The sequence below is a fragment of the Hylaeus volcanicus genome, chromosome 4 (genome assembly GCF_026283585.1).
Source record: "Hylaeus volcanicus isolate JK05 chromosome 4, UHH_iyHylVolc1.0_haploid, whole genome shotgun sequence".
In the NCBI taxonomy this organism is placed as follows: Eukaryota; Metazoa; Arthropoda; class Insecta; order Hymenoptera; family Colletidae; genus Hylaeus; species Hylaeus volcanicus.
The window spans coordinates 19206155-19230825 of NC_071979.1; the positions used below are offsets into that span (position 1 = coordinate 19206155).

The following is a 24671-nucleotide window of genomic DNA, read 5'->3' on the forward strand; positions in this document are numbered from 1 at the left end:
GTGAAGCCATGTCCGTCATATTACATTGCCATTGCGAATCCATGGGACTGGTAGACATCTGTATAGAGTCTATAGTCTATGGCCAAACGCGCATCCCTCATTCCCCGATTTCCGACAAGAAACTCATTCATTTATTGTTAGAAGCAGTTTCCAGAGTAGTCCAGAGTAATCGCGAACGAAAGTTATCTGCATCTGTGAAAAAACAGTTATCTTTTGAAAATGCCTACGTGTCCCGTTAAATATTATCATTTTTATTTTGAAAACAAACGTGACATAGGAAAAGTGAAACAATCAAAATATAACATTCCACATGTAAGTGAACAAGGTAGTATACTATAGTTACGCATATCTGAACCTCATTAATTACAAATTAATAACCAGAATACAACGATTAAATATTTCATTATTTATTTTTGTTACTTTGTTTTGTTTTGTTTAGATATTCAGCGTTAAAATTTGTTTAATTTATTTTCAAACATATAACCATATTTTCAACCAGAGATGGGCAAAACCCTAGACACTTCGAATAAATCTAAAGTTTGCCGATACGTTTGTCTCGTTTTCTCTTTTGAACATTTTACAAAGAAGGAAACGAGACAAACACATCGGCAAACTTCAAATTTATTCGAAGCCTAGGATTTTGCCCATCTCTGTTTTCAACTATAGTAATATTTAAACTTCCCGCTGTAAATTGGCAACGTAAGATGGCCGACCTTTACCGCCACGTCCTTTGCCATCTATGCTATCCCTATATTCCTATGTCCGTAGGTTTACATAACGAAGTTGCACAAAACCATAGGTTTCGAATAAACTTGAAGTTCGTCGATATGTCTCTCGTTTCCTTTCGAAAATATTGAAAAGAGAAAACGAATGTCGTCAAATTTCAGGTTTATTCGTAAGATTTTGTCCAAACTCTGTCGGATAACATATTCTGCAGAATTTGAAAGATCTCACAGCGTTTACTGAAAAATCCCTGAATTTCACATTTAACGAAAAGAAATGACGAAAATAATTTTCGTACAAAATCTAAAGCAGTCAAAGAAGAAAGAAAAATGTCCAAATAATTATACAAATAATTTCGAAACGGGAATTTTTAAATTATTAGTAAAAAGAAAGTCCTGAAAGTGGCTCCCGATAAAATTCATTTTCCTTTCTTGCGACCCTAGAAGCACTCTCAAGAAAGCTTGGAAAAAATTCAGGCTAAAGATGATCGATTATTACTTTCGAAGAATTTGATCGGGGAAAAACAGATTTGAAAAAAATTACGATGTGAATTTAAATTTTCAAAATACGACCACTGCTAAACTAGAAAAATTCAAATACAATTTGATTCGTTCCACTTATCTTAAGTAATTACAATTTATCGTAACTCAATGGAATACAATTTCTGGTTCGAAATTGCACTTACAAAAAATTACTTTAAAATTGATTGAAAACGGTGCAAAATAGTCGAGGTACAACGATCGAGTAACGAGGCTATAGTCTGACTGGCGAAAGAGTCGATTCGTTATGATTGCTTAGATACTCATTGGTCAGCCGTTAGTCGGTGAAAGTAGTGATGGTGTCGAGTGTATCGCACGTACATTTGTTTTTAAAAATAAAAAAAAAAAAACTTACTGATAATCGTGAATATATATTGAACTTGACCTCAACGCTAAAGTAAAAACTTTTTGTAAACGATCATCGATATATTAAGTGTAGAAATTAATTTTGTGCCTTTATATTCAATCATTTGTAACTCCAGGTTGAGTAGAAATATTTAATCGACAATTTGTTGTTATACATTAAATTATCAACATTCTAGATTCTGAAACTTGTCTCCATTACAATGAATCTATGCATGTATTGCATAACCTGAGTCAACCTTTTTTTTTTCTCTAGGGAAATGTATTATGCATACCTCGGCGTCCCGGGAGGGGGGGGGGGGGGGATCCGAGATTATACGGGACTACTAAAACCCCACACGCGCCTAAGATACTTGGGTAGTGCCTGGATCATGCGAGTATTCAACAGGACACATCCCAGCAACCTAAGTCTTAACTTGCTGACCATTACAACGTACGTATATGTAAGTACGAATATTGGTAGCCATACTCTTGCTTATTATCATTAATAATTAGTCATCAGGTCGAGACTTAGGTTATTTACATAGAATCTATACTATAGATACATTGTAATAGACATCAGGTTGAGTTGTATATCTGTTTAAACTAGAACAATAAATTATTGAATACAGAGGCATAGAATTAATTTCTACACTTAATAAAATATTATTCATTATTTGTTACTTTTTTTTTGTTATATTGTTTGTTATATTCTTTAACATCGTTTACTATTTGAAATAACGACAACGAGAATGAAATAGTCTAGCATTCTAACGATTAAGTATCTATAACATTTAATGTTATCATATTTATTTTGGTATTGTCTCTTCAAACATTATGCAACGTAATCTAGAAAGATTATCCAAAAAAGTTACACATTGTATTTTTTTTTATTGGATTACAAATAAAATATACATTACTTGTAAATAACAAATAATAAATAGCTTAATTCAAATTTATTTTATCGTCAATCAATGATATATAAATAGGTAAATAGATATGTAGATAATATATAAAATATTAATAAGTAGTAATAATAATAACGATAATTACACTAATAATGAATATTATTAACGAAATGCAAGGAGCGTATGGGCTCTTCTAAGTCGATTAATTCGTCGGTCGGACTATAGGTTGATTTGAAATCTTTTCACCGTTACTTCCTGATCTTTTCAAATCGCGAAGAATTTCAACATTTTTTCATTCAACGCTGTCACAATTTTTCAACTATTCGTTCGAATTCGAATTTACATCGCAATTTCACTAAATAGAAATCATCGACTAATAATGAAATATACTATCATCCTAGAATGTTCTTTTTGGATTGAACGCTTTAAATGAAACAATTGCTTATTACCATTCAAAATACTTTAGCTTACCGGCTAAATATTAATACGCTATAAATAGAAAACTCTTTTTCTTCTTCCTTTTTTTTTTTTTATATACTATCGACTATATAAGTGCGATTTATTTGGTGTATTTCAATTAGCGACCAGATCGAATTCAATTAATATTCAAATAAAGATTTTTCATCGCCGAAAGTCAAACCAATCTCTTCCCCGATCGTATTTGCACGAGGCTAGTACGTTTTCCTAACTTGACTAGAAATTCTATATGTGTACTTATTTATACATAATTATAGCTACTACATATAGGAATACTTAATTAATTAATTAATTAATCCATAACTTCTCAAATTTATATATATGTATATATATATTAATTTTATAGTAATATGGCAACGGCGGTGACAGTAATACTATTTTTTTTTTATCCCTAGATCCAACTAACGATATAAAAATAATTCTCAAAATCGACGTAAAAATGGAAACGAAATTCGAAATCAAAATGAATAAGAATGTACTTTTTTGGTACTCATAGTCGAAGGAAAAGTAACAGCTATTTTTGGCCTTTCCTTTACGAGTAATTCGGATTATCGTAAATTTCGAGAATACTTCTTTTGTTACATCGTAATTATTGTTCTACTCGGTTTTTTGGTTCTTTTTGGTCAAACACTCCTCTCGGTTATCAATTAAATTACAATTAAATAGCGTGGAGTTGCAACTGCAATTTTTTTTTCTTCTAGATCAATTATTCTAAAATTGATGTAAGTAGCTTAAATATCAGAAAATTATTTTAAAAAATTATGTAGAATTGTACACCAATATTCTTTGCAGATTTATCACTTAAAAAGCATTGAAACACTTTTAGACAGCATCATCGTAAAAAAATTAAAGAAAAATGTCATAGGTTCTGTAGCCAAACTTTCAACTAAAAGTATCACGAAATATATTCTATTATAGTTTCTGCGACGTCGAAATAGAAAACGAGTCGCTCGATCGAAGAATTTGTTAAAATATTTTCGGGATGATGTTTGCAGCTGCAATTTGCATTAATTAAATATTAAATAAATAGAAAGACATAAAAAAACAAAAAAAGAACGGAAGAGCACTGCATTTGTACGTGGAATGTTTCATTCGTGGTTGTTCGACTGGTGGTTTTTTCGAGCCAATAAAAATTTATCTGACGAAGAAAAAACCTCGAATCGGCAATTAACATAACTTACTATTTTTTTAACTCGAAGTAAACAAACGTAGTTTGCAAAGAAACCGTTGATATTATTTTAGATTTGTTGGGAACATAAATATAATAAATTGTAAAGAGAAACTTAATTGTTCTAAATTCAGAAATTCAAGGATCCGCAACTGTTTCCTAGTTCACTTGATGGAATTGGTTTTTTTTCTTTTTAACCTCTTGCGCTGGCAACTGTTTCGCGATATATTTTTGCTAATGATATAGCTCCAATGATATAAAATTGCTTACATTCTCAGATAGTTTCTTTTTATTTGTCGTTTTTAGCATGTACTTTGTGCCTTCTTTGAGGACTTCTTTATTCATTTTTGTGGGTGGAATAGTTTTTGAAAAATCTGTTGACTACTTTTCAGCGCAAGAGATTAACGATACAAAGACATTGTATTTTTTTGAAAATATTTATGTGCGTTCGAGTATGTAACTGTGCGGAAATGTGCGTGAATTTGTGTAAATGTGCGTACCGATGAAACAAGATGACTTTAAAGTCAGTTTCCAAAGTACCAAAATGCCAAATAAAGATAAATCTTTCGAAGAACGTGAAACAATTTCTATTTCCAATTTTTCGACTCTTGTATCCTTCGAATTTCTCCATTCGGAATTACTTGAATTATTAAGATCATCCGAATTGCCTAGAGAACCTCGAAAACCTTAATCTGAAACTTCAAATTCATAAAAAGTTTCGGAAAACTGAAAAACTTTCAGAATTATCAACTTTTTCTCTCGTGTTACTAATTTCGATATCTCCGTGCGTCGATATGTTTCAATTTTTCCAATTGTTTCACGTTTTCAGCTACTCGCTGCATCGACCAACAAAATCTTGAAACGTTTACATTGGCAAATCGTTGAGCATTCTTGTAGTTCATAGTGTTTTGATCGTTGATCATTCGATCTTTTATCTTTCTGATTCAGTCTTCCGATCCAAAATAACCAATCAAGAACTTAACATTACTGCGTCACTGTTAAGACGTCTTACAAGCTTGATCGACGTTTAAAAAATTGCAAAGCATGTATAATTGCTCGTCGATTTATTGTGCGCGGCTTGTGCGATCGACAATAAACGTAAGCATACTCTTCGAAGTAAAGCTAAAACGTTGAATGATAGTTGTACGGTACATAAGGAAAAGGAAAACCGTATTTTACATTACAAACCGTTCAGACTCTTCCAGGTAGAAAATTGATAAAACTTGTACTCGTAACGTTGTAGAATAAATAAGAAACAATTTTTTCTAATACCATATTTTCCTTGTACCCAAGTATGCTAATAATGTTAGTTTTATTCCTGAAACTTTTATAAACATTGAAGCAAACCGAGGATACTTTTTGAAGTTTCACAATCTTCTACCTAGGTCGAGTTACGTATTACAGATGTCGGTGACTCGCTTGCTAATTTACAATAAAATAAGGATAATGGATCTCGAGATCCGAGTGTGCTTCGTGATTGGTCTTTGTGCCATACGTCGCGAAATCCATAAAAAATCTGGATTAATCATCGGTGGATCTCCTTTCGATTTTTCTCTTGAATGCCAAGCCATGCAGGATCAAACTGTTATCTTTGCGCGTAATCTTCTCATTCTTCATTCAGTCGTAAAAGTTTTAAAACAGACCATACATTTTTGGTTTGTCGAGTCTCGAATGATTATGAATACGAGGAAGGTCACGCATCCAATTAAAATATTTGATCAGCTTCGAACGAGCAATTAACTACATCAAAGTCTCCGATTATACCTAACTCTTCATATCGAAAACTATCGATCTTACATTAGTTTCTTTGGTACTGAATTTTCACAATCAACCAAAAAATCAATTCCTCCTAATCATGATAGTGAACGGCTTCTTCACTCTTACAGTTCACAGATAATCTACTCGTTTGAGTCATGCAAGCTAATCAGAAACGAAAGTAACAAGTTTGATCCCCTGCAGTTTATGTCGAAAGTTTTCGATCATAACGCAGTTATTAAGTGTCTCTTCATTGGTACATGTATTTTAGAAATGCATTCGGCACTTAAAAACACAAGTACAATGTACTTAAATCTTATTTTTGAGTTGAAAACATCTATGTCCACCTATACTTCCGACACAACGAGCCTATCATAACTGGTTACATTGAATTGATTACAACTACACTCAAGTTTGTTTGATTTACGTAATTTAATTTAAAGTACACAGTTGGAGATCAATGGAGTACTCTCCAACTTGTCAGAAACTGTGATAACTCCAAAATAAGGCTGACAGCCCTTCAATTGTTTTGATGATTGAAACTCAGAATCGATCAGATGTTTCCAGTTGCATTTTTTAATGTCTACAATTAAAGATCAATTAGCCACCTATAATCTTGCATCAATGCGAAGGATGAGTATTGTACTCGATGTTCTGTTTTTGATCTTAATTGACATCAATCAATATGGATCATTAGACCATACAATTAAGATCAGGGTTGGCTCGTCTGCAAATGTGGTTCATTCACAAGGTGGTAAATTTATCTATGCTAATTTTATCCAATTTATCCATTATTGGCAAATTTTTTACTTTAAAAATTAAGTAAGAATTTTGTGATAATAAAAGTCTGCATAACTTGTTTATGCAAGGATGTCTCATATCCACACTGTGGGCCTAATTGGATCACATAATTCTAGATGAGAAACATCAATTCTGTCTAGATTTTATGGAAATTCCTAAAGAAGGATTGGCAGCACTTGATGCAAAGACAAACAGATCCAATTTGACTCGATGTTAATTTACCCGACAAAATGACCTTACATAATTTAGCAGTTCTTAAACCCCAGTTCATGATAATTCATAGTTAACAGTTGCACATGCTAAGCATTTTTAAAGGGATATCGAAACACAAAAGTAGCTACAGCTTGAAAACAAGATATAATGCGGTAAAACCTCTTTTCGATCAAATCTTCATTACGAATAGCTGAAATGAAGCTACCCTCAACTCTGTTCATATTTCTCAGTTAAATATATCAGTTGTGCATCCATTTTATCTTTACCTCATAACATGTTTCTATTAAAATCTCGTAATTACCATCTAAAACTAAATTTTCTTGGGTTGTCACTAAAAGGGTTAATATCTCAGGAAACCGATTAGGTTAGAGATTAATGAGGTTGTACCCCACGCACTCTCCTCTTTGGTCCATTTAAGCTGACGCCAGTTCCGAGAAAAACTTCTCGCTCTCACCTCCGTTCGTGAAATCTGCCGATGACGGATTTGTTTTCAATAAAAGAGGCAGTACCGCGCCGATGCGTTTACAGCGCTGCTTTTAAATACCGAATCCATTTCCAGACTTGGTTAAGTTTGCCGCCGATGAAGCACCTCGTAAATCCTTTGCAGTAGTTTACCGCATGAGAAGAGAAAATCGAAAGGGATAGTACGAAAGGGTTCTTGTTAAAAATGAAAATCGAGAAGGTATCCGCAGGTGGCCGGTAGTAGTAGCGGTGGTACTTACTTAGGTATCTCTCCTTTTTCTCTCCCCCTCTATCACTCGCTCTCTTTCTCACCAGCTGTCAGTCTCTCACTCTCTCATTCTCACACGCTCCCTCGTTCTCGCAATACATGTCTGTGTTTATGTGTGTGATTGTGAGTGTATGTCGGTCGATCGGTTCCACGACGGGAATATTTATCCTAATAGAGACCGCAGCCACGGAGATTATTGGCGATAATGACATCTGTGACTGCGTCGAACACGAACTGAATGTTGTTTGTATCAGTGGCGCAAGTCATGTGGCAGTAGATCTCCTTAGTTGTTGACTTGTTCTTCGCCTCGAATTGCGCCTGGATGTACGCGGCGGCCTCTCCGTACTCTTGCGCCCCTGTCGTTAACAATAAGAACATTGGTTATTCGTGTCGGATGTGTGGCAGCCCTCAGGGGTTGTAACGGTGTTTGTATGTAGCTACAGTACAGGCTTAGCAACCCCTAGGTACCCGAGTTAGAAGGGGTACCAGCGGGCGCCAATAGATGAGAAGTAAGAGATACTACAAACAGTATTACAGCAATGCAGGAGTCATACATATAAGACCATGATAAGAATCAATGTGATGTAAATTAGATGTAAGCAGTAGTGAAATAACTTCATAAATATAAAAAGTTACTCACTTTAATAAAGAAATTGAATTGAATCGAATTGATGTGTGGCACATACAAAAATTACAGCGAGTGACTTTAATATTCAAATTATTCATCACTGAATAGGATAGAATAACATATCCTTTCTCTTCTGTATTATCCTCAAATACTGTATTGCATTTGTTGACTTTCAGATGTTTCTATGGAAGCGCACAGGAATGTGAACTTAAGGTGAAAGCCCGATTCAGGATGTTGAAATGAGGCGTTCTTTTATATTAAGAGGATCTTTATGAAACTTGCAGGGCCTTAAACTGGATAATTGGTGATAACAAATAATATTTTTCAATACAAAATTGTTCGTGGAAAGCCGTGTATATGCATAACATAAGCCATGTCATCAACCGGGTTGCACCCTTAAAGTAGTTTAACAATAAGTTAAACTTACAAGGTAACATATTCAATGGACACACGCCAATTTTGATCAAATTTATGTCGGAGCTAGTTCTCAAACAAATATTTGACACATATTTTTTTTTAAATAACTTGAAAACCAGAGGAGCTAGGACAAAATTTTTTTTTAAATTATGCTTATGTTTTTGAGTGGGTAATTTACTTGTGCCAGAAGTTTGGCGATAAAAAAAAAATGCGTGTAAAATATTTTGTTGAGAACTACCTCCCATATAAATTTGATCAAAATCAGCGTGTGCCCATTGGATATGTTCCCTTGTTAGGTTTTTTCTAAAATGGAATTATATATTTTCGTTATATTTTGATAGAAGGTAAAATGACAAATTCAACTATTAACAAAATAATCAACCTGTACAATTTCAGTAATTGAATTATCATATTCATTAGAACACTGTGCTCTAATAAAACAGTAAATAACAGTATAACGCTGGGAGATAATTAGATATTAAAATGAGTTCGTACAGTAGGAAGCATTCAGGTGGAACCTTGATTGAATTTGTCCGTATTTGACTTTAACGCTGGTGACAATTTGAAATAAAGTTTAATTCGTCATGCGAATAAATTCGTAATTTTGATTATTAAACTGAAAATTATTTTGAAAAAAAAAAAGAAACAGACAATGAAGCAGTACGAACTGGCTAGTGTTTTAAAATGCAAGAACTGTACTATCTACTTAAATTGTGGCTCTTTTGATTATCGTTTTCTTTACGTTGTTTCTCAAAACAATGTAACCGAATAACTATGATCATTTCTTCCTTTTTGTCTCTTTTGCAGGAAAATACAATTTGCGAAATAAAGAAGTACAATCTTACCGGCATACTCAACGAAGCAAATGGTGAGCGGTGACTTGCGAATTTTCTCTTCGAAGAGATCCTTCTTGTTCAAGAATAGGATAATTGAGGTATCGGTGAACCATTTGTTATTGCAAATTGAGTCGAACAGCTTCAAGCTCTCCTGCATTCGATTCTTTGAAAAGATAACGATTTTTTTATTAGTATAAACAATTGTAATCATCGCAGAACGAACGCGTTATAAACATTCTGGCGACTATGTATTTATACAATACACCCTGAACAAAATCAGTCGAAACGAATGATCGGTAAAAAGAAAATTGTACGTAGATTTTGATTCTGATGTTTTTCTGCAATAATTTATATGAAATAGGAAATCAAGCTTCTACATTAATAGCTAATTAAACTATTTTTATGATTCATTATACGTAATTAGTCGGAGCATTCTTTAATTAGGGATTCTATATACAAGATAAATGAAATAATGAAGGTACAATTTTTTTTATACGAGACTTGTTTTTGAGAAAATTGACTTTGATGGTATCTCTGCTACGCTTGAGTACAACAAAAAGACCCATCTACGCATTGAAAATTTGTTTAGGATACAGTATAGCCTAGTACATTTATTTGAAGTATAAATTTAGAAAACTTCGAGCTCTTTTTATAAATTAAAATATATAAATAAAGGGACATTCGTTTTGTTACATAATTACAGAAAACGATATTAAATATTATAGGTAATATTATATTACCTTTGAATTGTAATGTATATGAACGAATATGACCTGTGTGGGGAAAAAAAGAAAAGAAAAAAAGAAGAGCCACGGAGCAGGACTCGAATCAGCGACCCAGCGATTACGAAGCTTGAACGGTAGCCACTTGACCACCGTCATTTCGTGATTATAATCGCAACGCATCGATACATATCAAGACGCCTAAAATTTCTCTAACGATTTTCTCGAAAACGCCTATGTACTACGCCTTACTACTTCCACATTACGTTGTTCTAATGTACTACTAAAAGTGTCGAAAATTCGAAGAAAATCCGTGATCCGAACGTCGTGTTCTCCCCTTGTAAGCAATCCTTCTTAAATTGAATAGATGCGATCTCAGCAATTTCAGAATCGATTTTCTCGAAAACCAGCCTCGCATAAAGAAATCTTCTTCAATATTTTCCATTAATTTTTACACTTGGAATTACCTTCTAATTGTTTTACCCATTGTGGTACACCCTGTATCTATACAAGATACGGTTAAAATAAAAATATCTACTTTTGATGAGATGAAATAAAGTTAAACATCTTCAACGTTATTGTTCTTAACACGTTGACATTAAACTAAAATTGGTATTCAAGTATAAGTCTCTAATTAATTTTGAAACATTCTAATCTCTGATGCTTCAGCAATTTTATTTACTATAAAATCATTCAAAGAAATGTTAATGAAGTGGATAATTAGGTGCACACAGGGTGAACCACGTAAAGCGTTGTAATCTATTTTCTCGCAAACTATAGGGGATAGCGACGACATCTGTTTTTCAATATTTTAAAGTTCACTGTGACCTTTTCTGTGATATATTTTATATGGTAGCACTGTCGGCACCTTAGCGGGACTTCTCCGCGTTCCTTTAAACGGTGCGGCATATAAACCTTTCCGTTTTAGGCAGCTGTTTTACAAAAAAAAAATAATAATACTCATTTTTAAACGTTCTCTCATATTTTGCATAGAAGTGAAATACATTAGGAAAAAGAAGAACAAAGAATAAATCATTGTAGTGGACACGAGGATAAGAGAGGTTAATAGATGAGGTCATTCCACGAAAAGAACTCGTTAATTTCCGACAATTGCAAACTGTCAAGTTTTCTTCCTACACGTAGCGCCAATTGGCTGTCTATATGTGTACGCAGTATTTTTTTGCGTGAAAAGCTTTGGTTTCTGGTTTCTTGAATTTCTTCATTGTTATGAATTCGAGCACCGTGACGGATATCACATGTCTTTTCAAGTGGGGCACACTATACTCTTACGTTACCTTCATTCAAGACTGCTCATTGCAGTTTCCAGACTCATTTGTATACTTGTTTTAACACAGCTTTTATAATTTTATGTAACGTCACAAACAATTTAAAAAAAAATGTTGTGAAAGTAACAACATTTTTGAAAGTAACAACAACAAGAGCTTCAACGTGTGCTTTTGAAAATCAACCATCAGCTAAATATATAGGAATTTTTGCTAAAAATTATATTATTATATAGACATATTTTAAATAATTTATGTCGAATCTTATCAATTTTTAAATTTAAACATAAATTATATTTAAATATATCGTTAAATATAGCTATTAAAGGTAATGAGAAATAATTAGTGAAGTGTAAAATAAAATTTTCTTAATAAACGATTGTAACAATTTCAATAAAATGTTAATTGATAGTATGAGTATCTTAAATTTGAGTAATTGATAAGAGTCAAAATGTCGTCACTTTTCGAATATTTAAATGAAGAAACTTTTCTATTCTTACCGTCGTTTCGTCTTCGTGCAGGACTTGATCATATTCGGACATCGCAACGCAAAATATGATCGCAGTGACGTCTTCGAAGCAGTGTATCCATTTCTTACGTTCACTTCTTTGGCCGCCCACGTCGAATAATCTGTTACATAAACAAGCGATTAATTAGTAATCAAATACCGAAGTCTGTTGGTGTAGCTTATGTATAAATTAAAAGTATAACTAGAGTTATAAATGATTCCATACGATGGCACGAAATTAATTTCTATTCCTAAAATTTGGATACTTTGGAAAAAGTAATCGAGACATACGTATTGTATTTAAACATTGAGTCTAATTAGCAAAAGTATAAAGTTTATTTAGTTAATTCATAATGTTTCTTCTAAAATGAATTCCAAACAGTACAGTACAGTACAGTACAGTGTTTAATTTTGAGGCAACTTTAATATGTAACCCATTGAAAATATTCAAATAAAAGATTGACGTCTTGAAATCAAATTTTACCATCATATTCCACGACGTGCTAAAATAGAAGGCACACACTTATCTTAAAAAGTAATCACAAATTCAACGCTTTAACGGTATCTACACAGTACAGGATGTTAACATGGACAACCGAAGCTGTACTATCATGAATGTATGTACAAGATAGGAAAACCTTTTGATTATAGAATGGAAAACAGTTTCCCCTTGTCGAGCGATCCTAAAATTCCCCAAACGATAACATTTATTCGTATTAGTGTACATCGATAAAGATACACCTGCATTTTTATTTAAAATGCAATTATCAGGTACGAACAACAACGATTCTGCATTTCTGGGGTGTTTTGGGGGTGGGTTTGTCCGAGAGGGGTTTCAGGGGGTGCATTCTGCAGAGGGCATTAAGGAGACTCGCCCCAAAGGTTTTTTTTATTTTTGCAACCCTTTTCGTCACCCCTGGCCCCTTCGGAAGTGTCGTTTTTCACTACCAACCCCCTTACGGAGGTGAATTAACCCCTTCGCATCAACCTTCCCCAATGCAACTTTGCACACACCCACAGGACATTTCAAAGTTACTCCTGACAAAGTATCACGAAAATCGTAAGGGTTGGAAACTTTTATATTTTCAACTGTTTTGATAAAGTGTCCTCTTAATTTTCGAGGCGACTGTGTTAAATGTGAAAGTTAATTCTGTGCCTTTACATTCAATCGAATGTATTACTGGAGGAAGATCATAAGTGATACAGTTCTTCTTAAATAAATGGTAAGTTCACCATACAAAAGCACATAATTAATTTCTATATCTAATGTATTATTATAAATACTTTAATCGTGAAACGACTTACTTGAAATTAAGATTCTTGAAGGCAAAGTGGACTTCGACTATACCCGTGGTTTTAACACGAGTCCTTAAAATATCTTGCTCCGTAGGCTGATAATCCCTTGCTCCTAATCGATTTAGGTCATCCAGGAAACTGAAATATCAAACAAATTGCATATACGTTAGGTAGGCATTCATTAATTCTTAATTTGTATTCTTATTGTCTAATACCACTTCTTAACTATATCTTAACTATAATTATAAACAAAAATGAACGACCCTGGAATACATATTTTTTATATTTATATATTATTTGTATATTTGGCAATTTCGTTTGGAACTAAAGAAATGTTGTCATACTATGTTCTCTGTGAAATTAAATATACATTTTCATCTCGAAAAATAAACAAATTCTCAAGAATGCCCAAGAGAAAAAGGATATATTTAATCGATTCTTTTTAATATTCAGTAACCTGCATAAATTGTTTGTTACTAGGGATAATTGATACTTCGATTGACGTTGCAATTCGAGTCAAGATCGACTTTCTTTCCACCCCATACATTTTTTTTATCTATCCAGTCGTTTATTGCCAAGATACACCTGTAACGAGTGCTTTCATCTTATCGCGGTGCGTGGGTTTTATATTGCTTTCTCTAGCCCGCACGTACAGATATCGAACATGACGAGTATCGAGTGTCCAGTAAAAATAGCGCGTTATTAATATAGATTAATAAAAAGGCACTGAAATATAGCCATGTGTATCTGTAATTTGTTCTGTTGAAACATTACGTTATCTTCTAAATCAAGACAAAAGGTTATTAATTATTTTTTTACTAGTAAAACATCCCTTCCTTCGAGTATGACACACAATTAAGTTTTTCGCATTTTTATTTATTCAGATAAAATTATTTATAGAATTTTCTTATGTAAATTATATTCCGAGTAAAAATTCTATTAGTGTATGAATATTTTCCTGAGCAATAAAATACCTAATTTTGTTTAATAAAGATTGTAGCTAATTAAGTGGTCTACACTTAAAAAAAAACATGAAAAACAACTAATAAAAGTTTCAACTGGAATGAATACAAATATTAAGGATTAAAAGTAAGTCTCAATTAGACTTTCAAATTGTATATTAATGGCAATTCTTGAGAAATATTTCTTGTATACTTACAAGATGAAATAGCAATAGAAAATGATTCAAATTCATACTTAACTGAAAAATTGTCTTGCTTTGTTGATTTTATTATTTAAAAAAAATATTTCCTTTCCTCCATAAAGATATCATCAGAAGGAGTAAACAAAAATCACAATTACCTTATTATGGAAGGTAAATTAATAGAGGATCATGTTAAAGTGAATGAATTAGTATTGATAATTCTAGCTTTAAAATTGTTTAAATAAAATGTTCAAACCAGGTACAGCGCTAAGTTGGATTTAGTGTGATTCACAATAGACGGAATGGCTTTGAATAAATTGATTTTTAACCGACTTTGAAAAGGAGGAGATTACTCAATTCAAAATGTATATTTTTTGTTTTTAAATGTATGCTTCCCGATTAGGCCTAGATGACTTGACCAATCGGAATGAAACCTGTTGCATCTTGTAGAGTATGTCTACCCGGTTATTTTTTCTTCTACGCTTCGATGAATATTATAGGCTATTTAATTTGAGGAAATATTAACAGTAATTATTGTTGTAAATTAACATAAAACTAATCTTGAATTAGAGACCCTCTCACTAATCTCCAATCTGTTATCAGTCTCGATGACAAAACGTTTAAGGTTCTAGCAAAATAATTCCCATTCTTGACGCTAGATAGCACTATTGAATTCTGTATATCGATACTGTAGATACCTATCAAAGTATGTTCGTGATTTTCTCATAAGTTCTACTATTCTTCTTCAATCCAGATGAAATTTTATGTAACTGTTTTTATTCTTTCAATGGAACATTTAGTTATTCGATAATTAACGATGTCCAAATATATTTTCAAACAAATATACCCAGTCACTAAATTTACATACAGTATTTGCTATGATGATAATATAAATTTCATAACTAAGCATCAGTAAAGTTTTTTGTCATTCCACTTTTCGTAACAATTATTTCAATGATTACTATTATATTTTTGTAGGTAAAGGTCTGTCAATATCAATAATTTGTCCAGTTTTAGTTTGATAGTTAGATTTGATACAATATACAAGGTGTTTTCGTCAAGGGATGAACTATCAAAAAAATGTTTACATAAAAATTATTTGACCCAAAAGAAGGTATTGTACGGCATAAATAATTTTGCTCTAAGTGAAGTGGCGAGAGAGGTTTAAGAAACAAATGAATTCTTTTAAAGGGATTTTTACATATTTTTATCCAGAAATAATATACGAGGTCTGTATGTATTTTCAGATGCAAAACAAGTTGTCACTAATTTTGGGAAAAAGTGAAGTCTATATCTTCATTAATTCTGACGGGACACTCTGTATATGCATTGTGCACGCGCCGCACACACCCTTCACGCGAACTACAATCTACATATGTATATACCAGTTGCTTTCTGAAAACAGCGAATCGATTGCTCCCTCAAATTATTCTGTGTATTAATTTTCACTGGAAACTTTTTAAAAAAAATCACTAGATGAAATAAAATAGAAACAATATGTGGGGGTGAAATATTTAATGAAGTTATTTCGTTCTACTATATCTACCGGGAACTTATTTGTAGCTTTTTATAATGCCACTTAAAATGGCCATTTTTTGAAACAAACCAAATGCTTTGTGTACAGAAAAATTATTATATACCAAAATTAATGTCAGTCTATATAAGTATATACTATGTGTCAATCATCTAATTCAATCATTGATAACTCTAGTTTGAACAGATGTACGTACTCGTCATTTGGTACATTATCAAATACACATAACTTAAGTCTCAACTTATGGTCATTGCAATGGATCTATACAAACTATTACTAGCCATGATATTCTGCTTATTATATATTACAATGCTACAATTATTATTACTACCAAATGCACTTGTAATCTGTTAGAAAAACAGCAAGCAAAATTTTATGGTTAATGATTTTGCACATAGATATATTCTAATGACCATCAGGCTCAGACTTAGGTTATCTACCTATACAGGGTGTCCCAAAAATGTTGGCGGTCCTTGAAAAGGGTGGTTCAGGGGGTGATTTGAAACAACTTTTTCCTTAGCGAAATTGTTCTCCGAGGCTTCTTTGAGGAGATATTAACGGAAAACACTGACCAATAAGAGCGCGCGTATACTGTTGGAGCGTGGCCGCGATAGCGATGGCTACGCGCTAGGTAACCGCTCTCGTACGCGAACAAGTGACTCGACGTGCATCAAAGGATATTGACGCGGCCGCTCAGCGCGTAGCCTTCGCTACCGCGCCCGCTCCAACGGTATCCGCGCGCTCTGATTGGTCGGGTTCTTTTTATTAATATCTACTTAACGAAGCTTCATCCGACATTTTTGCAAAGGAAAAAGTTATTTCAAATCACCTCCCGAACCACCCCTTTCAAGGACCTCCAACATTTTTGGGGACACCCTGTATATACATTTATACATATACCTATAGATTCATGGAGATTAAGCCATAGAAGATTAGTATTTTAATATAACAAAATGACAAATAATTATTTCTATTTAAACTAGAACTACAAATGATTAAATATAAAGCCACGGTATTAATTTCTACCATCTAATGCAAATAAGACATGAAGTAATAAACATCCCCATAAAAAACTTCAAAAAAGTATAAAAAAATTACGCCAAGTACATGAAAAAGTGGAGGACTCAAAGAGTTATCATAGAAAAATAAAAGATCCCCATAAAAAGCTACAAGAAAGTAAAAAAATGTCTACCATCTAATACAAATAAGACATGAAGTAATACACATTTCTTAAACATGGAAAGGATCTTCCTGCTCTTCCCCTTTAAATCCTGTTTCCTCTCTCCGACTCTTTTGATAATTATTAAGTGTCCAATTATTACGTATTTTTTGACAGGAGTAGTGTTTTCTTCCCCATTGTCCCTTCCTTCCTCTTCTTCGCCCTTTCATTCTTGTATCATTCACTCTATTTTCTTACTCTTCCCAGCTTAAGGAAGGGATATACAACAGAATGAAAGGAGGAACGGTCGGGGATGAGGTTGAAAACGAGCAAGCGTTGTAACAGAAGGAGAAAAAGAGGGGATGGTGTCGGCGGCCATTTTAGGCCACGTGACACGGGCGTGGCGTGACGTCATCGACGATCAATACACCGCTGAACTTAAATAAGAGAGAAAGAAAAATGAGGAAAAGAAGAGGGCGTTCAAATCCTCAGAAACGCGCACGCTTTGTTTCTTTAATTTAGGACCGACACGTTCTACAAAAAATTAATTTAACACTTCAAAGAACGACTATTTAGAAAGAATGTGCATCTTAGAAACGGGTTTCCTAGAATAATATATGGTTCTATATTAATGTGGGTTGACATTAACATGTGCATATCGTTACTAAGCGTATTCAAAGTTTCATCTAATTCCTCGAACTGAGTATTGTAAGTGGACAACCAACAACAAATTTAATAGGCAGACACTGAAATTAATACGAATAAGCTTGTAGTAGATAAAGTATTAACACTTTAATCAAGTTTAATGGCATTGTACACTTACAATTAGTATAATGTATTTAAGCCTTACATTTCAAGGTACCCCAAATCTGATTGTTAAATTAGTAATTACACAACTCGTAATCCATACGTTTGATCAAAACGTGGTGTTCATAACATCAATATTAAATTAAAAGATAATCATTTTATTTGACTTTCTTTTCATGTTATTTAATTCTTTGCATTAACGTATATTTGGCGTCGAACGTAATTCTAATATTTATTGTATTCTCATATGTACTTTTCGTTTGTGATATACCAAGTACGAAACACGTCTTAAAAGAGTTTTTTTTTTGCCTAGAGATGACCCAGAGAACCAGGTGTCTCTTATCAAGTATTCAAAGAAATCGATCCGGTATCTCGTTTTCCAAGACCCTAATACTTTCTTGCTACACGAAAATTAATTTCTTTTGAAGTATTGAGTTTTTAGTTTTTAAATTTCTGATAATCCAGCTGTGATGTAGACCGGTCACCGTGGAATATTCTTGTCAAAAACAATATCGTCGCAAATTTGTTAATTTAATATATCTTTAAATACAACAAACTGTAACATATCTACTAAGAAATGCAAAAAAAATTCATAAGCTAACTTTGAAAATATTTTAGGTAAATTTTGAAGTATCTTTGGCAAATTTTTTTAATTCTGTTCACACAGAAATTTGTGAAATATCGTGTTTCTTCGAAACTACATTTCTCCAATACCTGGAAATGATAACTCAAAAATTAATCGACCGATCGTTTTCAAGCTTTATATTAGTCTAGTTTATTTAAACATCCTGAAAATGAACTAAAAATTGGAATGAAATCATTGTTCAAAATACGTTCGTTATTGCAAAAAGGTGAAAGAAAGAAATTTCACTACTGAATTCCTGATCTTTTTCCAATTCTACGCTTGTCTTGTTAATAATTAAAATTTATTTCTTTAACTTTTATAAAACGCAACAAAAAGTGAACATATCATGACAAACATTTTACACTTTAACGCTCGGACCCTTTGAGGACCGTCGTGTGTTAAAGTCGGCACACGTGCGCTTTGGATGGTTCAACCCTTGGTTTATGGCTTTCAGTAATCACCCGATTTCACTTCATATGCATCGTATTATTACGGAAGTAACGCCGATGGATTCCTTACGTTTTCCTGATGAAAACGCTACTAAACACTATGTAAATCGGATTATTTTTAACGAAGATAGACAAAAAGCGTGCAAATCATTTTTTCCGTATAATTTCCTTCGAAATAATCCGAATTGTATCGCGTCTGGTACCATTTTCATCGGGATAACATAAGGAGTCGATTGGTAATACATCCGTTAAGATCCGATAAGAAATACGGAAAATGATGGTCGAGCTTCTTTGGGTCTAGTTTGCTACGTCCTTTTTATGATTACCATTGTTGCCCGGCGGCGGACTAACATGTGTACTCGGAAAAGCTTGAAACCATTCGAGTTGCCCGGTTCTTTCGGGCCGCTTGGTTTTTTTCGGACCGCTCGATTCTATTCGGGTAGCTTGAAAAATTCAAGTTACTTGGTTTCTTTCGGGTAGCTCGAATCTTTCAAGCCACTCGGTTTTTTCAAGTGCTCGACTTGGCTCGGAAATCGGATCCCGGTTTGACTCGGCTTGAAAGCCGCTTGAATATTCGGTCTTTCCGACAGCTCTAGTGGCTACGGTCTCGGTGAAAACAAGTATCGGGGGTCTCGCTTCGAACCACTCGAAAGGGTCCATTTTTTTGAGCGTTCGATCCAGACTCGCGTGAAATAGTCTCCGTGCTCTCGAGCCTAGACCATGGGCCGAGACCCAAACGTTCGTAAAAATCGACTCTTTCAAGTGGTTCCAACCGTTCGTCGTCGCATTTACCGACCTTTTGCTCGCTAGTAGGAACGCGTTTTCGAACAAAATCCAGCGAGCACGAACAATTTATTGCTCGAGCACGAGCATCGCATATATGGGACCTCACCTTTACGTACGCGCACTCCTCGCGAGCGATACCGAAGTGGTACTCGTGCTATCGATCTCAATGATCTTGATTTAAAAAAAAATAAAAAAAAAATATGGATACCCTGATAGAAACTGAACTATTCGTTTTATTGAAAATAGAAATGTCTGCTATTACATGCTACGTTTATGACGGTAGATTTGTATCTGCTCTTGCCTTGAAAAATGCCACCCTCGAGGACTCGAAGGTGGTGGGAAAAATGGTCGGGTGGAAATGGAAATTTGTTCGTGATTGGTTGAAATATTCGGTTCGAGGAGGAGAATTCGGCTGAGGAGGAAAACGGTAACTCTATTGTTTGTAAAAGGCTAGCGGAAAACGGTAAAACTGACCGCGCGACATCTGCTCGCCAAATGTAGTAAAAGCTAACCGCTTACATTTTGGGAACGCGGATTTATGATGGGGTCGACCAAAATTACCCTTAACTGTCGACGGCGGAGAATATAATTTTACGCTTAAATAAAACTTACAACCTAACATGTAGAATAAAGAACATTCGAGATGAACAGCGAATCGAGTGTTTAGTTCGCTACAGAACGCTTAATATTTGGCCTCGTAATGTGGTTTCATCCCTTAAAACTGTATAGAATCCCCCGAGTTACCTGCTGAACTTCAGCAACACGTTTGCTAAGCCGGTCTGGACGTAAAAGGTTGAATACACTATGGATCTATTTCCGTCTGTTATTGAGATAAGCGTTGTTTAGTCTTAATGTCGAGCGTTGGTCGAACAAGGATCGGAGATGGAACGAAGGATAGAGCAACTGTCGAACCGCGCTAAATTTACTAACTTCAAACTCCAATTAAGGACTTCATATTCAAAGAGATTATACAATACAGTTAGTCACGCAAGTATTCTTACTCTCTTTATCTATTAACAAATTATATGTTTGATGTTTTTAAATAAATGTTTCATTATAAATGTGTACACGAATAAATTTTACACAAAAATTTCTATGAAACCGTTAAACCTATCGTTTAATTTAAACAATTTTTTTTAATAGACATAAAGGGTACGAATATTTATGACTGTAGAGAGAGTAGGTAAACCAACGAAAAATTTCTCTAACAATGCATGCACAGTCGCATTAAGAATCTATATAATTTCTTTGTTTGTGTTGCAATAAATGATCATGTATTACAGATGGACGCACCTTATAGTACGGATAAAAATATATAAAGTTCCATTTAAAAAAATTGATTTGATTTTCAAATCTCCCCCACTACTTCACTCAACAGAATTATTTACACCATATAATTCGTTCATTTGAACCAAATAACTATTTTAAAAATTTTTGTTTGATAGCTCCATCCCCCGAGCAATATTTAACTATGTATATACATATATTATATTTTAACTAATGTATAATGTGTATAAACCATGTATGTACGAACATACACAGTCGATGAAAAATTTGTTTGAAATTATTTGCAATTACTTAGAGGCGTGCATCGTCTCATAAGTCCTAGAATTATCGCGGAACAGAATTGGTCTTTCACGTTTGTTTAGAACTAACCGATGTATGTTACAGTGTTTGATGTGGAACGCCAAGTCATCGCGATATCTTCCCGTCATTATTTTTCGTCCAATTTTTAAGAAAGAATAACAGACTATTCTCTCGTTCGATCACCACGATGATTGTTTTCCTTGGACGAAGATCAAGTTTTGCTAACTTCGAAGGAGGACCTTTCTTAATAGACCACATGGCAGCATATTTACGACTGTTATTAAGAATCCACTTTTAATCACGTGTTACGATACAATTTTAAACAAACGGTTAGTTTCGTCATGCGAAGGCGAATAAGGAAATACAGATACACAACTAAACAATTTTAATAATCTATTTCTCTTTCATTTTACTTTTTTACTTTGATGACAATGCCAAGTTGTCGTACCAACCGCAAAAAATTGAGAGCAAATTTCGTGTTCGAATGAACAAAATTGTTAAAAATGAATATCACACATTTTTTTAATTACTTTAACATGCGTAAAAACATTCACGTTCCATAATTATTTGATATGTAAGATAAAAATTCTTGAAACAAGTCTTGCTTTCTTTCACACGTACGATAGTAACCCACATACTGTATCAGTAAATATAAAAAATATAGCTCAGAAGAATTCTATCAATTAGAACCATTGGATCATTTTTTAAACAGTTTTAAATGCGCGAATCTGTTGTACGTGCACATATAAGGGTGATCGGCCGTTCCAAGTCCATTTCTTGGCTGGAAAATACCAAAATGAAGATTTTAATTTTTCTACTCACTATTTCGCAGAGTCGTTGAGTTGATACTCGTTGCTCCTGCCGAAGCATTCCTGAACCCCGTTGTCCGCCCAGAGCCTCTTCATCGCCGCGAGAAGCTCCTCGCTGAACGGCTCCGTGTCCTCCATTCTTTGGATGACGTCAAACACCATTTTCGCGTCCGTCTAGAGAACAACAATTTTCCCAACTGATTATTGGCCTGTCTGAAAAGTCCCTGAAGATTTTCAATGGACGACATTGGAAGTTTCGTGCGGATACGAAAGTCATCGAGGACAAGCGTACACTTGTGGATCGTTTGAGGCTGTGGACGTCTGTTTCGCGAGGAGTGCTAGCACTGTTGGGAATCATTCTCGCTTTCCTTCGTAACGCGTATGTCTAATTGCGACCTAGAAGCGGTATCTATCAACTCACGGTCAATTTCAACTATTTACTTATACGACTTGAACGGAATATCGACAGAATTATAATTTTTGAATTTTATACAGATTGGTACAGGTCCAATTTTAAATGTTTTACACGATTTTTGTTTTTGAAGAATTTGAAGTAATAGGCCAGTCATATTAGACAATTTTTTTTGCCAAACATTGCATAAAACACTGTAACCTTGCTTTTTTTCATATGTTGTTAGGGCCCACTTAGATAGTATAAATCTAGATTTGCAACCCTCAGAAACGTGAGCCGCGAAATTTTCGCACTTTTTTCAATTTTTCGTAAAAAAGTCACCAAAGGAGTATCCTGACGAAAAAAGGCATTGTTACCTTTTTTTAAGTAGATAAAATTTCCTACAATTTGAGATGTAGTTGGAGCTCTGTAGCTCTTTTAGGGGTTCACCTTTCATTTCTACACACGCTTGGCATTTTCTTTTTACAGAGTTCCGATGGCAAGGTGTAAGTGAGCCTGTTTCTACTAGCAAACTAAAATGTTTATATCTCAGAAATGGTTGACCTTTTGACCTATGTTTATTACAGCTTTTTTACTCAGTACCGTGTGTCCTATATACCATATAAATATTGAATTGTTTTTTCTTAACACCCTATATATCATGTATGTAGCACTACACATCACCTTTCTGTTCCCGTGATTAACTCTAACAATTGTAATTTCTCTATCAAACTAATAATGTGTTTTATATTTGTAGCAATTCTGTTCTCATGATCTAACTCTTGCTATTACTTTAACAATTGCTATTTCTCCATCAAACTATTATAATGCGTTTTATATTTGTAGCACTATACAATACGTTTATTATGTATTGTTTCATAACTGGTAAACATGAAAAATTGTATCATGTTTCATGTTTAATATAATTATAATTATATACCGTTTCATGTTTGACACAAATAAAAAGATACAATGTTGCAAAATGGTGACAATTATTAATGGTTTACTTGATATTTTTGTTTGTACTAAATACATGTACAACGGTACTTTCACTGAAACTCTCTACTCTTGTATTATTTTTCAAACGTTCAAAAAAAAATCTGAATTTATCATTTGATACATATCAAATAGTATATACATATACTTTTTATCTACTTCTGTGTTATGGTTACATTCGAGTATATATTTTTGAGCCTACTGAAGAGGACATCCAAATTAAAGATAGAAATGTATATCAATTAAATACTTGGAACAGAGAATCTATTATTTTCTTTGTACGAATGAACAATCCCACAAGAGTTTAAGTAAAATTGTTCTCTAATTTACAATTATTTGGAACCAACAATACCCGATTTTTCGCCATGCGCAGATATTTCGACTATATCTATCTTAGAGACTTCCGAGAATATGGAAAATATCATTGATTATAAAAAAAAAAGAAGTTAATAAATGATAAGAAACTACAATTTCACACAAACGTTTTTTGGAAAATTGATCGGTGTACGAATACATTCTACACCCACTGTATGTATGCGCGATTTGGCAGTTGAACACTGTTTACGTGTCCCTGAGGCAAGATAGTGCGATCACCAGTAGACGACGGTTTTTGTTGCCGCGGGCGTGAACGAAGGCATCAAGTGTATCTCGCTGAATACAAGTGGCTAACCTCAAGGGGCGGAGTCAATCACTCTTCACGCGCGCCGATAATACTCGACAGAATCTTCAAGATCGATTTAATGGGAAACGAAGCTTCGTACGAAAAAATATCACTCTACATTTTCCACTAATTTTTTTCATGTACATTCATGTATATCTGGTTGATCCATAAATAATTTTCGTTTGTTCGCTTACAATTTATTTTCAAACGTATTATTACTAGACTGCCGATTTTATGCATTTATGATACAAACTAACATAATAAACAGATGTTAAGCATAACATCTGTGCACTTGTGCAAAATGAAATAACAATATTATTACAAAACTGTCGATTTTATGCATTTATGATATAAACTAACATAATAAACAGATGTTA

General features: G+C 33.7%; 1 protein-coding gene and 2 long non-coding RNA genes across 8 annotated transcripts in view; 2 read left to right on the forward strand and 1 right to left on the reverse strand.

Annotated features, from left to right (window-relative positions):
* Positions 1 to 1930: 1930 nt before the first annotated feature.
* The window catches only part of LOC128875537 (uncharacterized), a 51322-nt gene continuing 28581 nt past the window's right edge, over positions 1931 to 24671 (forward strand). Inside the window, exons 1-4 of one of the 5 annotated variants that reach the window (XR_008456841.1) lie at positions 1931 to 2068; positions 8461 to 8714; positions 9509 to 9635; positions 12064 to 12596. This is a non-coding gene — a long non-coding RNA (uncharacterized LOC128875537). Of the gene's footprint in view, positions 2069 to 8018; positions 8252 to 8460; positions 8715 to 9508; positions 9636 to 12063; positions 12597 to 24671 lie in introns of those variants that run through there. The other 4 variants (XR_008456839.1, XR_008456842.1, XR_008456840.1 and 1 more) reach the window with 4 other exon arrangements.
* Positions 5205 to 24671, reverse strand: part of LOC128875536 (guanine nucleotide-binding protein G(o) subunit alpha) — a 31507-nt gene continuing 12040 nt past the window's right edge. Inside the window, exons 4-8 of one of the 2 annotated variants that reach the window (XM_054121184.1) lie at positions 22260 to 22420; positions 13356 to 13484; positions 12043 to 12172; positions 9547 to 9700; positions 5205 to 8012 (exon numbers count right to left, since the gene is read on the reverse strand). In XM_054121184.1, coding sequence (XP_053977159.1) covers positions 7825 to 8012; positions 9547 to 9700; positions 12043 to 12172; positions 13356 to 13484; positions 22260 to 22420 — 762 coding nt within the window. In that variant the 3' untranslated portion in view covers positions 5205 to 7824. Of the gene's footprint in view, positions 8013 to 9546; positions 11192 to 12042; positions 12173 to 13355; positions 13485 to 22259; positions 22421 to 24671 lie in introns of those variants that run through there. The other variant, XM_054121185.1, reaches the window with a different exon arrangement.
* On the forward strand, positions 22412 to 23620 carry LOC128875538 (uncharacterized). The gene is made up of 2 exons (XR_008456844.1): positions 22412 to 22651; positions 23127 to 23620. It is a non-coding gene; the product is annotated as an uncharacterized LOC128875538 (long non-coding RNA).